Source organism: Martes martes (assembly GCF_963455335.1).
Source record: "Martes martes genome assembly, chromosome: 5".
Classification (NCBI taxonomy): domain Eukaryota; kingdom Metazoa; phylum Chordata; class Mammalia; order Carnivora; family Mustelidae; genus Martes; species Martes martes.
The window spans coordinates 146529469-146548431 of NC_137892.1; the positions used below are offsets into that span (position 1 = coordinate 146529469).

General features: G+C 34.0%; 1 protein-coding gene across 2 annotated transcripts in view; it reads left to right on the top strand.

Moving 5' to 3' along the window:
• LOC308343779 (cadherin-10) overlaps positions 1-18963 on the top strand; it is a gene marked incomplete at both ends in the record, with an annotated part of 110054 nt that overhangs the window by 39842 nt on the left and 51249 nt on the right. For both annotated transcript variants that reach the window (XM_080804948.1, XM_080804949.1), the window contains 3 exons: positions 14377-14671; positions 16184-16303; positions 16790-16957. In XM_080804948.1, the coding sequence (XP_080661074.1) occupies positions 14377-14671; positions 16184-16303; positions 16790-16957 (583 nt within the window). The remainder of the gene's footprint in view (positions 1-14376; positions 14672-16183; positions 16304-16789; positions 16958-18963) is intronic.

An 18963-nucleotide genomic window follows, 5' to 3' on the forward strand; every position in this document is an offset into this window, starting at 1 on the left:
TCATGGGGCTGGAGGAATAGATCTGAAATCAACTCAGTGTGTTAAGAGTCGATCTTAATTATGTTAACAAAGAGAGGTTGAATATAATGCATGGAAAAGTGCTAAGAAAATACAGAATGGTTAACAGTATGATAATAGAAAAAAAGAATTGCTAAAGATACAGTGAGATGGTGTAATCAGATTATAAGACAGACAAAAAATTATGAAATACGGTTTATTAGAAACTTATTATATTGCTTATAAGTGATTGATGCTGAGCAGCATATATAATGAATTTTCTTCAAATTACTATAATTCAAAATAACAGTTTTGGACACGAGGAGCAACCACATGAATTTAAAAAGTACATAAAATGATCCCAGTTGATAGAAAGTGTCTGGAAACATCAAAAGAAATCTCATGAATTCAGATGGCAAAAATCAGCTAAATGTCAAAACAAAATGTAAAATTATAATGAAGGGCATCAATATGCCATTAATGTATGCAGATAAAAACAATATTTGAGAATAGGAAGTGTTCTTATGTTTAAGATTACACTCTCTCCAATTTAACCTATAAATTGCAAACCCAATCAAATACTTACCAAGGTTTCATGTATTTTTTTTTAGTTTTGTGTTGTTTTTTTAATAGAAAGGAACATGCTAATGTAAAAATATATGTGGTGAAGACCAAAAATCCCAAGACAAATATTTTTTTAAAATGGATAATAAAGAGTACTTATTTAAACAGATATCAATCTTTATAAAGCTTCGGAAATCAAGTGTGTTTTTAAGTACTTGTTCTATAATGGTGCCAATAGACAAATAGAACAACCTACTTGTGGTTATCTAGAAAAACATTTTTTTCAGAGAAGCATCGGCTTTGTTGGTCATTTGTGCTCAGAAAAGTGGGGGCTTTCACATCTGAGGAGGGTGCTGGGGCTCTTTCCAGTCACCGTTGGTGGAGGGCCCCAAACCAACCAGCCAGCAATCTCATGATGTTCAAGAACAGGGGCGAGGCCCTAACTACGTCCAGGGTGGCCTGACCGCATCCAGCTGTGCGTGCTCAGCGGGGTTATTGCCGTTGTACTTCTCCAAGAAGGTGAGCAGCAACCCCATGTGGAGCTGCAGCAAAGGGGAAGCCAAGGCTTCTAGCTGGGAGGCATTAACCCTCTGTAGCCTGATGTCCAGCAAGCCCTCGGCGGTGCTCTTCTTGTTAGAGCAATGGTAAAAACAAATAAATAAAAAGCAAAACATACACGTCGTTATGTAGAATAACTTTAAGTGATAGAATTAAAATCAGTGATTTATGATATCTACTGCAAATCCTTATTAGAGAAAAATAGAGCTATTACTAACACCACGCACACACACACACGCGCACAGCATTCAGATGATAAAAGTGAGCTAAATTGTCCAAAGAAAAGCTTTAAAAATATTAAAAATGAAGAGAGAAGAGACCGTATGAGGCCATTATGTGACTTTGGGTTAGAAAAATGTTTCTTGAGTAAGACACAAGAAGAAATTACCATGGAAGGAATGACTGATATATTTGACTCCCTTAAAATTACACACTTTCCAGGACAAAAGAAACTATAACCAATGTTAAAAGAAACACTAGAAGAAGACATTTGTGGTGGCTTAAGAACAAATTACTAATATTCACATATATAAAGAATTTCTTACAAATTGAGAATATGACACACTGTGCAAGAGAAGCAAAGGAAAAAAAGGTATGAAAACGCAAGAGATAAACTGAATGGTCTATAAAATTTAAAGGAGAAAGTGTGTCTCATTCAAAGCAACAGCAAGTGCAGAAGCCTGAGGTAGAAGGAAACTTAACACGTTCAAGAAACAGGAAGGTTAGTATGGGTTCAAGTGGTTAAAGGGAAAATGGAAAGAGATGAGATCAGCATGACAGGCAAGGGCTCCATCATTAGGAATATTGTAAATGAGGGTGAGGTGTTTAGTGTTCTAAATGGAATGGGAAGCCGTTGCTGAATTTTGGCCAGAGTAGTTCTATGCATCAATGTGCATTTTTCAATAATCACTGGCTAGAGGGTGGAGAGTGGTAACCTTGAAAGGACGGAAATAGAGTTGGGAGATGGTGTGGAATCATCATGACAGAGTAAGGTGATTTTTATTGAGATAGCAGCTGTGAAGGCAGTGCGAAGCAGTTGGAGATAGAGTTTGAAGTCAGAAAGGATTTGCTTATGGAATAAACGAGTAGTTGGGAGGAAAATCAACGACCCCTAGATTTTTAGTTTGAACAACTGGTTTGATAATTATGCAGTTTCCTAAAATGAGAAGAGTTGATTTTTTGGGAGGGTGGAAATAAAACATTCTGTTGAGGACAAGCACTATTACTCAAATTGTAGACTTACAAAATGTGGAAGAAAAGAGGTTCTTCGGGATGGTGGCATGGGTGAGGATATAAGGAAAGGAGCAGAATGACAGAGAATTCTTCAATTGTAGGAACTACAGTTTACTTTAATTATTTTTTTTCTGCTTAAAGCAAAAATGATCTGACATACGTTTGGGAAAATATTGACATTTATGGAATCCTGGCACTCACGTGTTTGGTTGTTTATTCTCTATGCTTTTCTTTATATTGTATTGAGGTGGCATCCATTTTCTGTGGGATTAGAGCCAGATTTGTAGGCCTGGAGTTGATGGTGCATGAAGGGATCAGATGGAAGGTGGGAAGGCATCAAAATAAATTATGCTAACTCTGTATTGAACTATAATAATCATGAAGAAAAATGTGCATATCAGAACTTCACAATTCAATGTATTGTCACGAACTGATTTAAATTTAGAATATTCCAAATTCCATCCCTTCTTCTTTATTTCTATGATGTTATTGTCATGTGCTTTATTTCTACATCCAAAGACATTACTATTATTACTTTGTAAATTCGGTAATCATTCTATTGACCACATTATTACAGTTCTGGTGTTTTCATTCCCTTCAGAAGTTGTATTTGAGATCATTTTCTTCCATCTTGAAAACTTTGGTTTCATATTCCTATTACTGAATGCTCAGTGGGATAAATACCTTCAGTTTTGTTTTTTGTTTTGTTTTATTTTGTTTTTCTTAATCTGAAAACATACTTATTTCACTTTCCTTTGTGAAGCCTATTTTTGTACAGTGTAGAATTTAGGTTGCTAGGTATTGCCTATCAGTGCTTTAAGATGTCATTCCGTTGTGTTTTGGCTTCCATCATTTCTATTAAGAAAACAGCACTTGGGACTAAAACTTGCTGCTTTGAAGTTAATGCATCTTTTTTTTCCCCCCTGAATTCTTTTACAGTTTTCTCTACGTTTTAATTTGAAAATGTGACTATAATGGGATTCGTTTGCTTTTACTTTTATTTGTCCCGTTAGAGTTTCTCAGATCTTACTGTACCTATTGGTAGATATCTAATACCAGTTTCAAAAAATTCTTCCCCATTTTCTCTTCAAATATGATTTGTGCTGCATTTCTCTTCTCTCTCTTTCTGGGAATCCAATTTCATGTGTGTTGTAACTTTTGATTTTATTTCACAAGCATCCAATGATCTTATCTATTTTTTCTCATATATTTTCTCTCTGCATTTCAGTTTCTATATACCTAACTCCAAGTTGGCAACCTCTATTTACCTTTGAAAAGACTAATCTTGTGTTTTACTATACCCAATCTGTTGTAAAAACTCTCTATTGATTTATGAAAGCCAGACATTCTACTTTCATTTTAGAATGCTCTTTTGATTCTTGTTCATTTACATTTTTCACCTGTTTTTTCCATCTTTCCCTTTCATTTTCAAAGGTACATAATTACCTCTCAATTTGTCTGTTAAGTATGTTAATTATTTGTAGTCTCTATTCTGTTTTTACTCTTGCATAAGTCATATGATCTTGCCTTTCTGCATGTAGAATACGTTTTTATTCTTATTACATATTATGTATAAAGAATTTGAAGCCTCCAGAATGGGTTATTTTTCACTGGAAAGTCTTCTGTGTTTATTGGATTATTTGGTTATCGTCCATGATCATTGATTTTATGTATTAACTTGACTAAAACATGATGCTCAGTTGTTTGGTCAAACACTAGTCTAGATGTTTCTAGGAAAGTAATTTTTTAATGTAATTAACCTTTACAATCAACAAACTCTAATTAAATCAAATTATTCTCCATGATATGGGCAGGCCTCATCCAATCAGCTGGAGGCCTTAAGAGCAAAAACTGAACCTTTTATAAGAAACTTTAAATTGTAACAGAAACCTTGCCGAGTTTCTACCTGCTGGCGTGACTGAAGATTGCATCGACTCTTACCTAAATTTTGAGACTTTTGTCCTTCCTTACTGATGTTAGATTTTCTGGCTTTCATTCCCATGAGCCAATTCCTTATTCTCTCTCTGGATAGAAAAGATAAGATAAGCTCCTGGATGGCTCAGTCAGTTAAGCAGCTGCCTTCGGCTCAGTCATTAATGCCAGGGGCCTGGGATCCAGCCCCAAATTGGGCTCCCTGCTCAGCAGGGAGCCTGCTTCCTCCTCTCCCTCTGCCTGCTGCTCTGCCTACTTGTACTCTCTATCTCTCTGTCAAATAAATAAATAAAATCTTTATTAAAAAAAGATAAGATAGAAAAAATTATAGATATATATCTTGTATTGGTTCTGTTTTTTGGAGAACCTTAATACATGAGCACAATTCAATCAGGGATTGAGGAAGATCAGGCTAGAATAGCCATTTGGTAAGACTATTTCTACTACAGTTTATTCCTTTTATGAGAGGATTAACCCTTCAGGTAAGAGTGGCTCCTAACTCCTCTGCCACAGAATTCCACAGTTCTACCCTTCAAAAAAAATTGATCATTTGCTTGAAGCTGCTTCAACAATTGACTGAAATCTCTAGGAGAATAAGCTGTATTTTGCCACTTAAGCTTTGCATGAAAAACAATACGTGTCCTGTTTTCTTTTCTCCCTGTTTGTCAAGGATTCAATCCGCACTTTTAGCCTGTAGAGGCACTGAGAATTACTGTATGCCCCGAAATGAAAAACTCCTGCATTTCCTCGGGTTCAATTTGACATTCCCTGGGAGAACTTCTTTTCACCTAATCACTGTTCTTTTTCCTTTCAAGTCTTAGAACCTCAAGTCTCTAGGAATGTGGACAATTATATTTTGGCTCTCAGAGGGTTTCAGCCTGGACCTTTAACTATCTACAGACCCACAATTCAACAAATGTCTTACAGGAAGTCATTTGAGCACCTTCATTTCTCCAGTGTTTTTACTCCCGTTACCACAGGAACTCTGAACTCTTTTCTGTTTTCTTCTTACCCCAGAGGTATCCTCTTTGGACAATCACAGATATTTGCCTCCAAATCCATCTCAGAGTGGACAAATCCCCACAGGGAAAAAACAGCTGCCAGTCTCCAGTTCACTTTTCTACCATTCTCTCCTCCCAAGTTTTAGTCCATTCAATTCTTGTTTACACAGCATCTTGGCCTTGGCAATCCATTTTCTTTGTAATTTACGTGGTTGTTCTATATACATTGTCAGTGAGAATATTGTCCTGTTATTATTACCTAACTACCTCATCCTACTTTTAAGATAAATTACAGGTGTGTACAATGACTTACCATACAGTTTCAGAGACAAATTTGGTTTTGCATTTCTATCCTGGCTCTTCTCTGAAAAGCTTAAATTTGTCCCCTGGTAATCTGTGTATAGATCTTATATCACTGATCCAATCATAGTTAACTGGAATTTCTACTAACTTACAGCTCTAACCTTTTTCAATATAAAGAATAATATTTTCTTTATGTGCACTGATAATGTGGAGTTTTCATTATGGACTTCTACTTCCATTTCACTCCATTCAGAATATTTAGCCTTTCCAAGAAAGTAGTACAAAATGAACTCTTTATTCCTCATGACTGTGGCATTTGGTGCTGATGTTCATTTTCTTCCACAAGTAAATAATTATATATTATTTTCTGTGAAATGTTAAGAGTCCAAAGGAATGAAAACTTGGTTTTTATTCTCAAGATAAATATATTTGTAGTATATTTAGTTCCATAAAGACTTATAAAAATAATAGTTGAAAATTTCTATAGATGTTATGAAATCTTACACACACATGTAATGATACATATATATCCACATATATAATATTATATATATATATACACATATATAAGATATACATACAAATTATAATTGGAGCACAAAGGAAAAAGAGGTTAATTCAGGCTTACAAAGGAATTTAAAATGACTATGAATCAAAGAAGTAGGGAAGGAAACAGTTATAGAGGCATGATATTGTCTGGGAACTAGGTTTCCTCATTTGATGAAATCTAACAGTCTTTCAATCAAGTGAGCAATCCCCTTTCCTGAAGAGAACATCCATACTGATTTCTCAGTTCCTTTTTCTGTATGTGAAAAACGTAGAAAGTTGACCTAGAATAGGAGTTTTGAACTTAGTGATCTGTGGCCATATTTTAGAGGATATTTGCACTCTTTGATATTACATATAACACCGTTTTTGTATTTTACACACATACACAGACACATATATGTAATTTCTTTTATAAGATAGCACTCATAACCTTTTTTAGACTCTCATTTAAGCCATTGCTTCAAAAAATCCAAGGCATGTAAAGATCCAAACCCCTTTTCATTTTTCTTGACCATAGCCCCTAGAGACAGCAGGCGGCTGCCTGGTCCCTCTCCTTTGGGCATCCAATCATGTACTTGTTACTCTGTAGCTTTCAAGATGAAAGCACCTTTACAAGTCTTAGAAACCCAGTAGCTTCAAATACTGCCTCTGTAGCAAAATCTCCAAAATTTCTAAGTCCTATAATATCACACTTAGTATTCTCATCATTTCCTTCAATTTACATTAGTTCAATCCAGTTCAAGAAATACTTATTTAAATAAATTTATTTGATGCATAACTATGCCTAATCCTTTCCTTACCTTACACCTCCTATTTTCAGCCCTTTTTTGGTGAAAAGGAGGCAGGAAGGTTTCTCAGCTGCCCATGTAGCCCATAGAAAAGAAGTGATTGTCCTTTTTTAATTCTTCTCTAATTTCTTTTCACCTTATTGATTGAAAATGAAAATCTCTTAGTTTTAATTATTTTACATTTCCTTAACAACTATTTAGACATGTGTTTACATATATTCCTATATTATAAATCCAAGGTGTTTAAGAAGACTTCTCCAAGTTTCCGGGGAAAATGAGGTGTAAAATGTTTCATGTAATTTTCACACCACAAGGGGATACGTTGCATAATTTTGTGATTTTCAAAACTATAAGCAGGAAGATGCCAGGTTTCTAAAAGAATATGAACCTCCTCGGGGCACCTGGGTGGCTCAGTGGGTTGAAGCCTCTGCCTTCGGCTCAGGTCATGATCTCAGGGTCCTGGGATCGGCCCCTCATTGGGCTCTCTGCTCAGTGGGGAGCCTGCTTCCCTTCCTCTCCCTCTGCCTGCCTCTCTGCCTACTTGTGATCTCTGTCGAATAAATAAATAAAAATCTTAAAAAAAAAAAAGAATATGAACCTCCTCTAAAATATTTCCCCAATAATTCTCTTCAGAAAGAATAAACTAATACATCAGAAATATGATTACTGTGTATTATACATATCATTTAAAGTCCTGAAGCAGATAATATCCTGTAAAATTATGTCTATGGAAAACTTAAATAAATCCCTTCAGTGTAATCTTGGTATCTGTACAGTACTAGTAAAGCAATGCACCCAAGTTGAGACGTTTCAAGATGTGAGTGAGCAGCAGTTCTAACTGATGTCTTCTTGAATTTTAGAACTCTCTCTGCTAAGAAATCTGACCTGTGGCAGGCTCTTGAGTAATTTCCAATGGCTTCAAAGAGTGCCCCCAAACTATATGATGCAAGATTAGACTCACCAGTTAGCATGGTCCATAAGCAAAAATCACAAAACACAACAACAACAACAACAACCCCACACAACTTTCAACAGGCTGTACCCTTGGAAGACCAAATGGGAAAAGGAATCCCTAGTTATTGACTCTAGACCCCAGTGGGGATTTTCCTCTTAGAGGACATTCTCTAGAGAACTCTCTCAAATGTGGAAAATAAACCACTGTTTTTTTCTTTTTTTTTTTTTTTTTTAACCAGACCCAAAGCTAAGCAGACATCATTATCCATGCATCATTTAATCCTCTGTGCTTGCCTCTGGCCCCAGAATAAGATTATTCAAAAAGTATTTGCAGATCTAAATCATATATTTCGGGTATTTTTAAATGATCATAATTTTTTTACAATCCATTTCGTTAATAAGCTTTAATTTCTCCTCTCCATTTCTGTTTTTGAAGAGAAAATTGTTTCGTTGGGATTCATAAAAATTGGCTTTATTTTTCTATATCATTAATATTAAAATAATGCCCAGTCTCAATCCGTAAGCTTCACATTCTCCAGTTCAAGATTTACCACTCCTCTTCCCTTTTCTTACCCATTCTCAACAAAATGAGTAACTATGTATTTATTTCTGACCAGACTGTGTTTACTTGCTTTAACATGCTTTCAGCTGCTTTCTGATGCTAGCCCATCTTTACTACTATTTTTTTATTGGATACAAATTTGTAGTATTTGATTCAATGTCTTATTTTCCATTTGATATTATATTACAAGAGCAACTAGAGCAAATTGCTAATGATGATCCTGCCAGAGCACCCCAGCATATTTGCCACATTTTGGATTTATTTAAACAAATATAGACTAAATCGGCTGTTTGAAAGAGTAATGGTCATAAAATTATCACTGTGCATTAGAAAATCTACTCAACAGTTTCTGATATTTTAAAGTTAATGTACACACACAAAAAATTCTTAAACTCAGGTAGTGAATGTTATAGACCTTGTGACTTGTTCATCAAAATGTATCCTTCAAAGAACTATTCTAGGGATGCCTGGGTGGCTCAGTAGGTTAAGCAGCTGCCTATCCCAGAGTCCTGAGACCAAGCCCCGCACCCCCGCCACAGGCTCTCAGCTCAGAGGCAAGCCTGCTTCCCCCTCTCCCTCTGCCCCTCCTCCAGCTTGTGCTCTCTCTCGCTCACTCTCTGTCTCTCAATAAATAAATAAAATCTTAAAAAAAAAAAAAAAAGAACTAGTCTAGGGGTGCCTGGGTAGCTCAGTTGGTTAAATGTCTGCCTTTGGCTCAGGTCATGATCCCAGGGTCCTGGCAACAAGCTCAGCCTTGGGCTCCCTGCTCAGTGTGGAGTCTGCTTCTTCCTCTCCCTCTACCTGCCCCCCATACCCCCCCCGCCCTCTTGTTCTCTCTCTCAAATAAGTAAGTACAATCTTAAAAAAAAAAAAAAAAAAAAGACCTAGTCTATTAAGAATATAATTCTAATATGATTTTATAAACATAATTCAAATGTTCTCTTCTGCCTTTTTCCGGTTTTCGGAATGGACCTAAATATTAACAATTACCAACATCCAAAAAGATATCAATATTCTGAATGAGAAAGAATCTCACACAGCAATACAGATTTCTCTGAACAAGTAGTAATTAGTTTTTTTGGCAGTTTTTTACTTTTTTAAAACTTGTTCTTCATTTTCTTGCAGCCAAGGGTGATAACACAAGGTAAAGTCTTTTATCAGTTATTCTTTTGGTAGTAAATTATTTAAATTTCCTGTACTTTACAGATAGATACTTTGGTTTTTTTAGATAATATTTCTTAATGTGAGGAACTGAAAAATAAAAAAAAAAAACCTAATATTGAGAGATAAAGATTCCACCAACATAACAGCTGTCCTGAGATATAATTTTAATTTAACTTCTGTGTCATAAAACAAACAAAAAAAAACAAAACTGATCATATTTCGGTTTTTTCATCCTAAAAAAAAAAAAAAAAAGGTGGCCTTAAACTAAATAAGCTGTGAGACCTCGATTAGGTTACAAACTTTGTTTTGGACAAATATATTAAGATGACACTTTACATGAAATGTAAATTTATCAGAAATTTGTCACACTCAAAATTAACAGGCTTTCATTAAGTAATTTGTGGTTCAAGCATTTCTTTAAAATCAATGGATTATTTAGTTTTAATTATTAAGCAGGCTACTCAATACAAGCAAATGGGTTATATAATTAACCACATCTAAATAGAAAAGTTAAATAATAGGAAAATGACTTTTAAATGTGCAGCACAGGACCAAGTTGTTCTATTTTCATTAATTGTCATGTATCTTGCCATGTCCTTTATCTGCTTGTGAATTTACAAGGAACACAGCAGGTTGTGAATTTTTAATAGGCTTTCCTCAAGGAAAGAAAAGGTCAGTATTAACATAAAATTCTTCTTAAAGATTTGTGGCACAAATGTTTCACACTGGAGAACAGGTGTTACTGAGGAACTAAAGCCACAATATTCTGACATTTTTTTCTCTGTTTAAAGAAAACTTAATGTCTCACGTAATAAAATAGCACAAGGTCAAATCAATACAAAAGTTATTTCAAAGTGGATGCTGTAAGATACTTGGCACATGATCCGTAATCATATTTCTCGGTAACATAAACAACTGGTTTTGTTCAATTAAGGATTAATAAATCCAAGTATTGGTACCTAACATCCAAATTTAAAAAGAGAGAGAGAGATAGAGAGAGAGAAAGAGAGAAGAGTAATGAGAAAGTTATTATTAGAAGGACTAGCTAACCCTGTTCTGATCTTTACTTACTTAGTAAATGAGTCAGAAGTGAAATAAAATTTTATCACTCATATAAGGAATGAGGAGCAGAGACATTGTACCAGTAAGGGTGGGAAAAATATACAAAAGAAGAGATAATTAAAATAATAAAGAGCAAGTTAAAGAGAAGAGAGAACACTTAAGCTGGAGAATATAATTCAAGAATTTTGTCCAGTGGTCTTGTTCTGTAACTGTTAAGAAATCAGTATCATCAACATACCTGCTATGAGTTAGCTTTTGTCTTGGGACGGTTTCAAGCACAGTTTCAACTTCCCAGGTCTCGGGGGTCTAGAAATACATCTCTCTGCCTCATAGTAAATATCTGTTGCAGGTTCTTTACTTGTCCAGTTCCCAAACATGTTTATTTAAATCATATTTTAATAAACACAGGCCAATGGTAAGCCCCCAAATGTGGTCATTTGGGTGCCTTATTCTAGTATTAGTGCTCTGTGAGAAAGGAAGATATGTTTGTTTTGTTTTGCTTTGTTTTAAATTTTACGCAAGCTCTAATGGTTTAAGAAAAATACATTATACATGTGGCTCCCCCCCCCTCTTTTTTTATTATGTTATGTTAGTCACTATACAGTTTTGGTTTTTGATGTAGTGCTCCATGATTCTTTGTTTGCATATAACACCCAGCACTATTTTCAAGACCAAAACTTATAAACATGTAGGTCTCATTTGTTTCCCCTAATTATAAGGAAGTAGAAATCCTTTCATTTCTTAGTTGGCCTCTAACACCTAGCGCTCATCATAACACGTGGCCCTCCTTAAGACTCATTTCTGGTTCCCCACAGCCCAGATTTTAACCCTCATCTCTCTGATTTTGTTCCACCATGTGCAACTTTCTAATCCCATGGAAACTTCCACAATTACAAGACGCAATGTTCTCTTGCTGTGTATAAGTGAAGGTAAAAATCCTGCTGTGATTCACATATCAAAACTAAACTTTATAATAATTAGATCTCACCATTCTAGAGATTTTTTTTGTTTGCATGTCTAACTGTTTAGAATAGCAGAACTGGTCTTCACGATTCCCATCTTGCTCTATATCCTTCCCCACTCCAAATCTACATTCTGTATTCATCTAGCGGTCTGTATAATTTGTAAAATGCAAAAATTTCCCAAGTTTAAACCTCTACATATTCTTTATCTGGTAGTTTAAGTGTTATGTGCTATAGGAAAGCCGCACATTCTGCTGTGAGCTAGCTTTAGAGATGTCCTGTGAATTTCTATTACACACAGCACTTGAATTTTCCATGGCAGAGGAATGAAATTGTTGATTTACTTTTAGAAGTACTTGATTCTTATGAGAGTAAACACACATTTCTCAATTAAAATTGTTGAATGAATAGACAATAAAAGTCATAACTGTTTACTACAAACCACAGTTATCTGATCAAATGATTGATAATATCAATAATCTTTTCTTGAATTATTTTGATTCCCAGACAGAATAAGAAATATGCAGTGCTTATATTTGCCATTTGGAAAATTGCCACGGTTGCACATTCATGTAATTGGAAAGTTTCCTGGCAACTATGTGTATTTTCAATAACTAAAAAGCATCAATCTTGTGACTTTTTTAGAGTGGTTCCCTGGACAACACAGTCATATGTTTCTTCTAAGCACTTTTAAGCTAAAAGCAGATAGTTCTGGAGTTTCTCAACCTTATCTTGTTGTTTATGAATAGCTAAAAATGCAGTAAAAAGCTATTTGTTACCTGACTTCTCTTTTTTTTTTAAAGAATTTATCCAGTTGGGTTTTTTTTTTTTTAACCCCTCATTATATCTGTAATAATGAGTTATTTGTCCGGAAATCAGAAAAACTGAGTTTGATCCAAATTTGATGGCTTCATGCTAAGTATTAAAAACCATTAACTAAAGAATAGACTGCTTTTATAGACCCAACAATAACCAATAATACAACATCTTAGTCATAGGTGTGTGTTTCTAACATATATTTATTTTAAACAATTTCATGTTCATGTAAAAATGTTTCCACAGCCAAGTTCACTGACATAAGCTTCAAAAAAGAAAAAGAAATTGTAAATAAAGAAGTAAAATTCTATATTAAATAGAAAATAATCGGTTTAAATTTCTATATGCAATTAGATGAAAATGTCTGTTGATGTAAATAATCTAAAGCAAAACACCAAACCTTATTTAGATGAATATCTAATTCTATATTTTTTGTATAACTGAAGGATATTGTCTTCAATTTTTAATTTTTAATTATACATCAGTGTGCCCATTCTGATTTATGACTACATTTTACATGAATTCTTTAAAAAAAGTTTTCATTGATATCTAACTTATAATAAATGCCTTACAGAAGTTTAGAAAATCTACACATTGTTTTCATATTTCTTATCTGATTAAAAAACCCCAATTTTTAAAGACATAATCTCTTATTGCAAATAATTAAACTATGATCCCAGCAGAGAAAATGTTTATTGGTTGGATGGTACAATTAAAGAAAAACTTACAATCTTTGTATTTTACAAAGCTGTGCTCTGTCTCTCCAATACCTAAGCCCCACCGTTCAGGGTAAGAATTCCATGGAGAGCAGGGGATATTCATATCTGGAATCTACACATCAATTTCCAGATCATACTCAAAATACTTGGGACCCATTATTCCCTGCCTAGACATCCTTGAGCTTACTTTTAGGTCCAAGGAGGCTCTCTCCTACAAGTCAGTCGCCCAAAGGCCAGACATACCCCCTGTTATATACATCCTTAATCCTGGGGGCAGGCCTAGTGAACATCTGTTAAAATACAACATAGATAGAATTTGCCCGTGAAAACATGGAATCCTGGGTAGCATTTGCACTGGGATGGGTGACACACTGGGCTGAGGTGTCCACATGAATCCTTGCAAAGCTCTTCGACATGACGAGTGAATTCTGGAAGATTAGTGTTGTGGACATAGGCAAAGGGCAAGAAACCGACATGCTTTGTATTTCCTTTTTCCTGTACAAAACTTGCTTAAGGTTATTAAGAAGATAGACTTCACAAGGTAAATAGGAGCCTATATAGAGCACATTTTATTGTAGAATTTATTAACTTGATTTCTAATTTTAAAATATAGACATCTGTTTGTACTCTTTCCTTGAGTCCCAGATACATCTGTGGGGCCATCTTTTTTGTGGTGTGTGTGTGCCCGAGTGAACCAAAAAATAATACATAGTGTTTCTAACATAGGAGCTATGTCTCTTACAACTTTGCCTGTCTTACAGTTAAGACATCACTAATTCTCCAATGGAAATGCAATAACAAGTTTATAAGAATTTCCTCAAAATATGAAAGTAAAAGAATATTTCACTCACCGAAAGAGATGAGAGAAGTCATGTTTACACAAGCATGTCAAGACTGATGACATACGTCTTTGTCAGGAGTTAATTGCCTATGAAAATGGTTATTTACCAAGCAAAGCAAAGCAAAGAAGGGAACTGTGTTTATTTTTATTACTTTTTCCCATTTAGAGTAAAAATCATACTGATATGTGAGATGCTAGTCTCATTGTTTAAGATATATGGATGAGTGTGTTCCTCCTTATTCAACTCTCATTTCAGGAACTAAGATAACTGACCCCATTATTCAGTGATGGGACACGAGAGACTTTGAATTCTTTCAGCATTATGTACCTTTAGACATTATCATGGATGTGCTCTTTTTTATTTCCCCTAGCTTCATTCAGACCAAGATAAAGGAGATGGATCACTCAAATATATTTTATCTGGAGATGGAGCAGGTACTCTTTTTATTATTGATGAAAAAACAGGTGACATTCATGCCACAAGAAGAATTGATAGGGAAGAAAAGGCCTTTTATACTCTGCGTGCACAAGCTATTAACAGAAGAACTTTGAGACCAGTAGAACCAGAGTCTGAGTTTGTGATCAAAATCCATGATATCAATGACAATGAGCCTACGTTCCCAGAAGAAATTTATACAGCTAGTGTTCCAGAAATGTCCGTTGTGGGTAAGTTCATTTATAAAATTTATCATGGTTTTCCAAAAGTATAAAAAATGATTATCAAGAAATTCTTAAAATACTGTAATCAGTCAATTGACATTTTCTTTGATCCCCTCCAAAAGTACTTACTTAATTACCTCATGTAGAAAATGAGTCAGAAAAAAAGATTAATAATTTCTTACATGCTATGGACTCATAAGTCTTTACAAATAAGTAGATAATTCCCTCAAAAACCCAAGAAAATATCATTGAACTTCAGTAAAAAAACTATGGAAATATATCTTTGTCACACAGATTTGTATAGCAGCTGTATAAAAATCTGACCTCAAATACAAACATTCAGAACACTATAGTTGTAGAGTCTTTGCATCCATAGTCTAGTTATAATTTATCTAAAGAATTTGTCTAAGTTATCTAGATAATACAAAAGGTGGAATTGATTAGATTATCTGATTCTTTCATATTAAGTATTTTGAAACATCTTTTAATTATAATCATTATATGTAAAACTCTGCTGATATAAATCTGTTATTCAAATAACCCAATTGAAATTCCACAATCACATACTGATACAGAATTTAAAAAATTAGGTTGTAGAATCTGTAAAACAGAAGGCATGAAAAACCTGTAAGTATAACATTCAAGATAATGGAATTTTCTTTTTTATTGGAAATAAATGAAAGTTTTGTATTTGTAAGCAAAAAAAGTTCAGACTGCTTTATTTTTTTTATTAAATAGAGATTGACAAAAAGAGTAAATGCCAGGAAACAATGATAACATTTTTTAGAGATGTATATTTAGACTTAGTAGAATAGATTTATTTCTCAAACGTGGGAGAGGTCATATAAACCGATGAAATAATTCTGATACTTTTCTTTTTAACAGTTGTAGCAGCACATTTTCAACTCTGCATTTCTCAAAAGCATTGTTCTGGGATTATTATTTAATATTTACTTCACTAAATCCCAAGGACTTTGGCAATTGCTTTATTGTAAAGCCCTTTTATATTTCTTGAACTTTATTAAATAGCTTTTAATAGTTCATGGAACTTGGGATCATCTTGGATTGTTTCTAAATTTAGAATTTAATCTATTCATAAAATTGTATTCTAGAGCAGATGTTAATTATTTTTATAGTTAATTAGTGGAGAGGAGGAAAGAGGAGCACACCTACTCCCTTGTGATCAGATATGCCCTTTACACTAAACAAATCTATTATGTGAAAATGAGTTTAAATATCAAAGCTTAGCATTTGTAAAGTAACTGCATTTATTATAATCTGATATATTGTAGCATTATCTATGCATGCATGAAAATATACCTGTTGGCTAACTAGGTAGTTGAATTCACAGTTTTCCTGTAATAACAGTATAAACATGATTTTCATGTCAATTATACATAAATATTTCTTTAAGAGGTCATTATTAAAGCCAAAATCATTCGAGTCTTCCATGAAAACCAGTGCTTTTGCTCCTCCTTCTGGTACTGTGCAGAACTAAGCTGAGTTTGGATACTTCAGGTACTTCTGTGGTGCAAGTCACAGCTACAGATGCCGATGACCCTTCCTATGGGAACAGCGCCAGAGTCATTTACAGCATCCTTCAAGGGCAGCCATATTTCTCTGTGGAGCCTGAAACAGGTCAGGAATCATGAATCAGTGTTTGTTCATTTAAATCTTTATGATCTTTATACGTAGAAAAAAGGTGGGAAGATAAGAACAAAACATTAACTGTAATACTTACAGAAGAGTGATGATGCCACAGTTAAAGATTTAAGAATTCGAAGTTGAATGATTGAGCTGATGGAAATATACCTGTTTTTAGGTTTTTTATCCTATGGGTTGAGGTCATTATATAGCACTTATGGCCCTCTTCAGGTAATAGAAAACACACACACACACACACACACACACACACACACACACACAAAGGGTAAAATATTTACAGTGAACCACTTTTGCAATTTCTAGACAATTAAAATTAATATAAATTAATTAAATTTTTAATTAAATTAAAAAAATATACTTTGTCTTTCAAAAATCGCTAGATAGATAATTTGTGGTCTTCGTCAGCTACTGGCTGAGATTTTAATGATGATAACAAAAGTCTTTTATATTTTCTTCAAGGTATCATCAGGACTGCTTTACCAAACATGAACAGAGAAAACAGGGAGCAATACCAGGTGGTAATCCAGGCCAAAGATATGGGCGGCCAGATGGGAGGCTTATCGGGGACTACCACGGTGAACATCACACTGACAGATGTAAATGACAATCCGCCTCGCTTCCCCCAGAGTAAGCTCCCTTTCATGGTCTTTCCACAGGGCAAAAGCTTTGAACTGAGAAGAGAAAGTTAAAAGCAATTGTCAATCATTTAATTTTAAAAGCATTGAAAATGGGCTACAAATGTGAAGGAAAAGTGTATATGCTGATGAATTCACTGCTACTAAAATATAAAAATTAAACATTTCAGATATATTTCATTTGGAAGCAGGGAATCTGTGATCACAAAACCCGCATCTATGACTGTGCTCCAAGAACTATTTCTTCTAGTTAGTAAAAGGAAATAATGTGGTGTTTTTTTTTAAACAAAGCCATACTTCTACTATGAATGTGTTTATTTCTACTTAGAATTTAATAAGAAAGATCCTAACCTGAGGGTAAAATTTTTCAATAAAATGTCTAATTTGTCATAATATGGAGACTCAGCCAGAAAAGGCGATATAAGCCAGAACTTAACAAACTAATCAGACTTGTATTTAATATCACTGGGTCAGACTTGAAGTTACTATTTTTGTGTTTGGAATGGTAATGATACTAAGACATTTTTTTTTAAATATTGAAACATTTTGTATTCCTGACATATTTAGTTATAAAACACTGAATCTATTCAGTGTTACTGTCTTCTATTTAGATCTATTTTTGTTATAAAATGAACCCTTCAAATTCTCAAAGTAAATCAACAATAGGTAAGAACCATTAGCTTCTGACCATATAATACATGTATTTATTCTCCCTTTTTATACAAATTTGGTAGATATGCAACCAGAAAGGGTGATGTTGGGAGTAGAGGATCTCTCACTCCCGAGAATCAGACAATTTCCTGCTAACCTGAAAGATCCTACACTTCAGGGTAGAATTTTATGTTGTTAGAAATGTAGCATAATATAAAGGCTGTAGTAGGTTATAAGTCCTTAAGTTTTAACATTTGCTGTATATTAACTTCTAAATCAATCCTTCAACTTTAGTTTGGTTTTAGCTTAAATACTTTTGTGATATCATACTAAAATATAGCTTTTTTGTGATATTTATATTTTTATACTAAAGACTACAAAGTGAAGAAATTAAGGTTATTTTGACTGTTTAAAAGCATTTTTAGGGGCGCCTGGGTGGCTCAGTGGGTTAAAGCCTCTGCCTTCGGCTCAGGTCATGATCCCAGCGTCCTGGGATCGAGCCCCACATCGGGCTCTCTGCTCAGCAGGGAGCCTGCTTCCTCCCTTCTCTCTCTGCCTGCCTCTCTGCCTACTTGTGATCTGTCTGTCAAATAAATAAAATAAAAAATCTTTAAAAAAAAAAAAATAAAATAAAAGCATTTTTATCTCTCTTCTATGCTATTTTTCTCTAACTTTGATTATTAATAATAGTGATAATTTCAATTGAATTGTTTAAAATCATGTGTGTAGGCAAATTATAAAAATTCATGTAGAATGTTTTTGAGCACACTAATTTTTTGCTTATTATTTGTGATGATACTTTTGTTAGATATTAAGTTATATGTCCATTAGGTCTGCTATTATGGTGGTTGGCCCAAAACACAAAGAAAAGAATATTCATTTATGCTGTTTTCAAATAACCAGATGACAGCTCCAGATTACCTGTAGCGTGGGCAGGGAAAAGAAAACCAATAATAATCCTTAATAGTTATTTTAGAATAAATCTCAAGACGAGGATTAATCTCAAGACTAATAAATCTCATGCTTAGTTGCATTAAAATTCAAATTTCACATTGTGCATATATTTCTGACCACCTCTTAGCATGAACTTATTACCAGGAGAATGAACCATAACCAATTAATCTCATTATTCACAATAATCACAGGTATCCCTCAAAAAAGTACTTTGTCAATAATAAATGACCATTAAGAGCAGTATTATATTTTAAATGCTCAGGAACATATATACCCATGTATCAAAAATGCAGCTTATCATCCAATTAAGCAAATTAATAACTCTAATTCAAAGCAAAGATTAGATATTTGAAAAATAATAATGTCCAATGAAAATTCATTTTATATTATTTC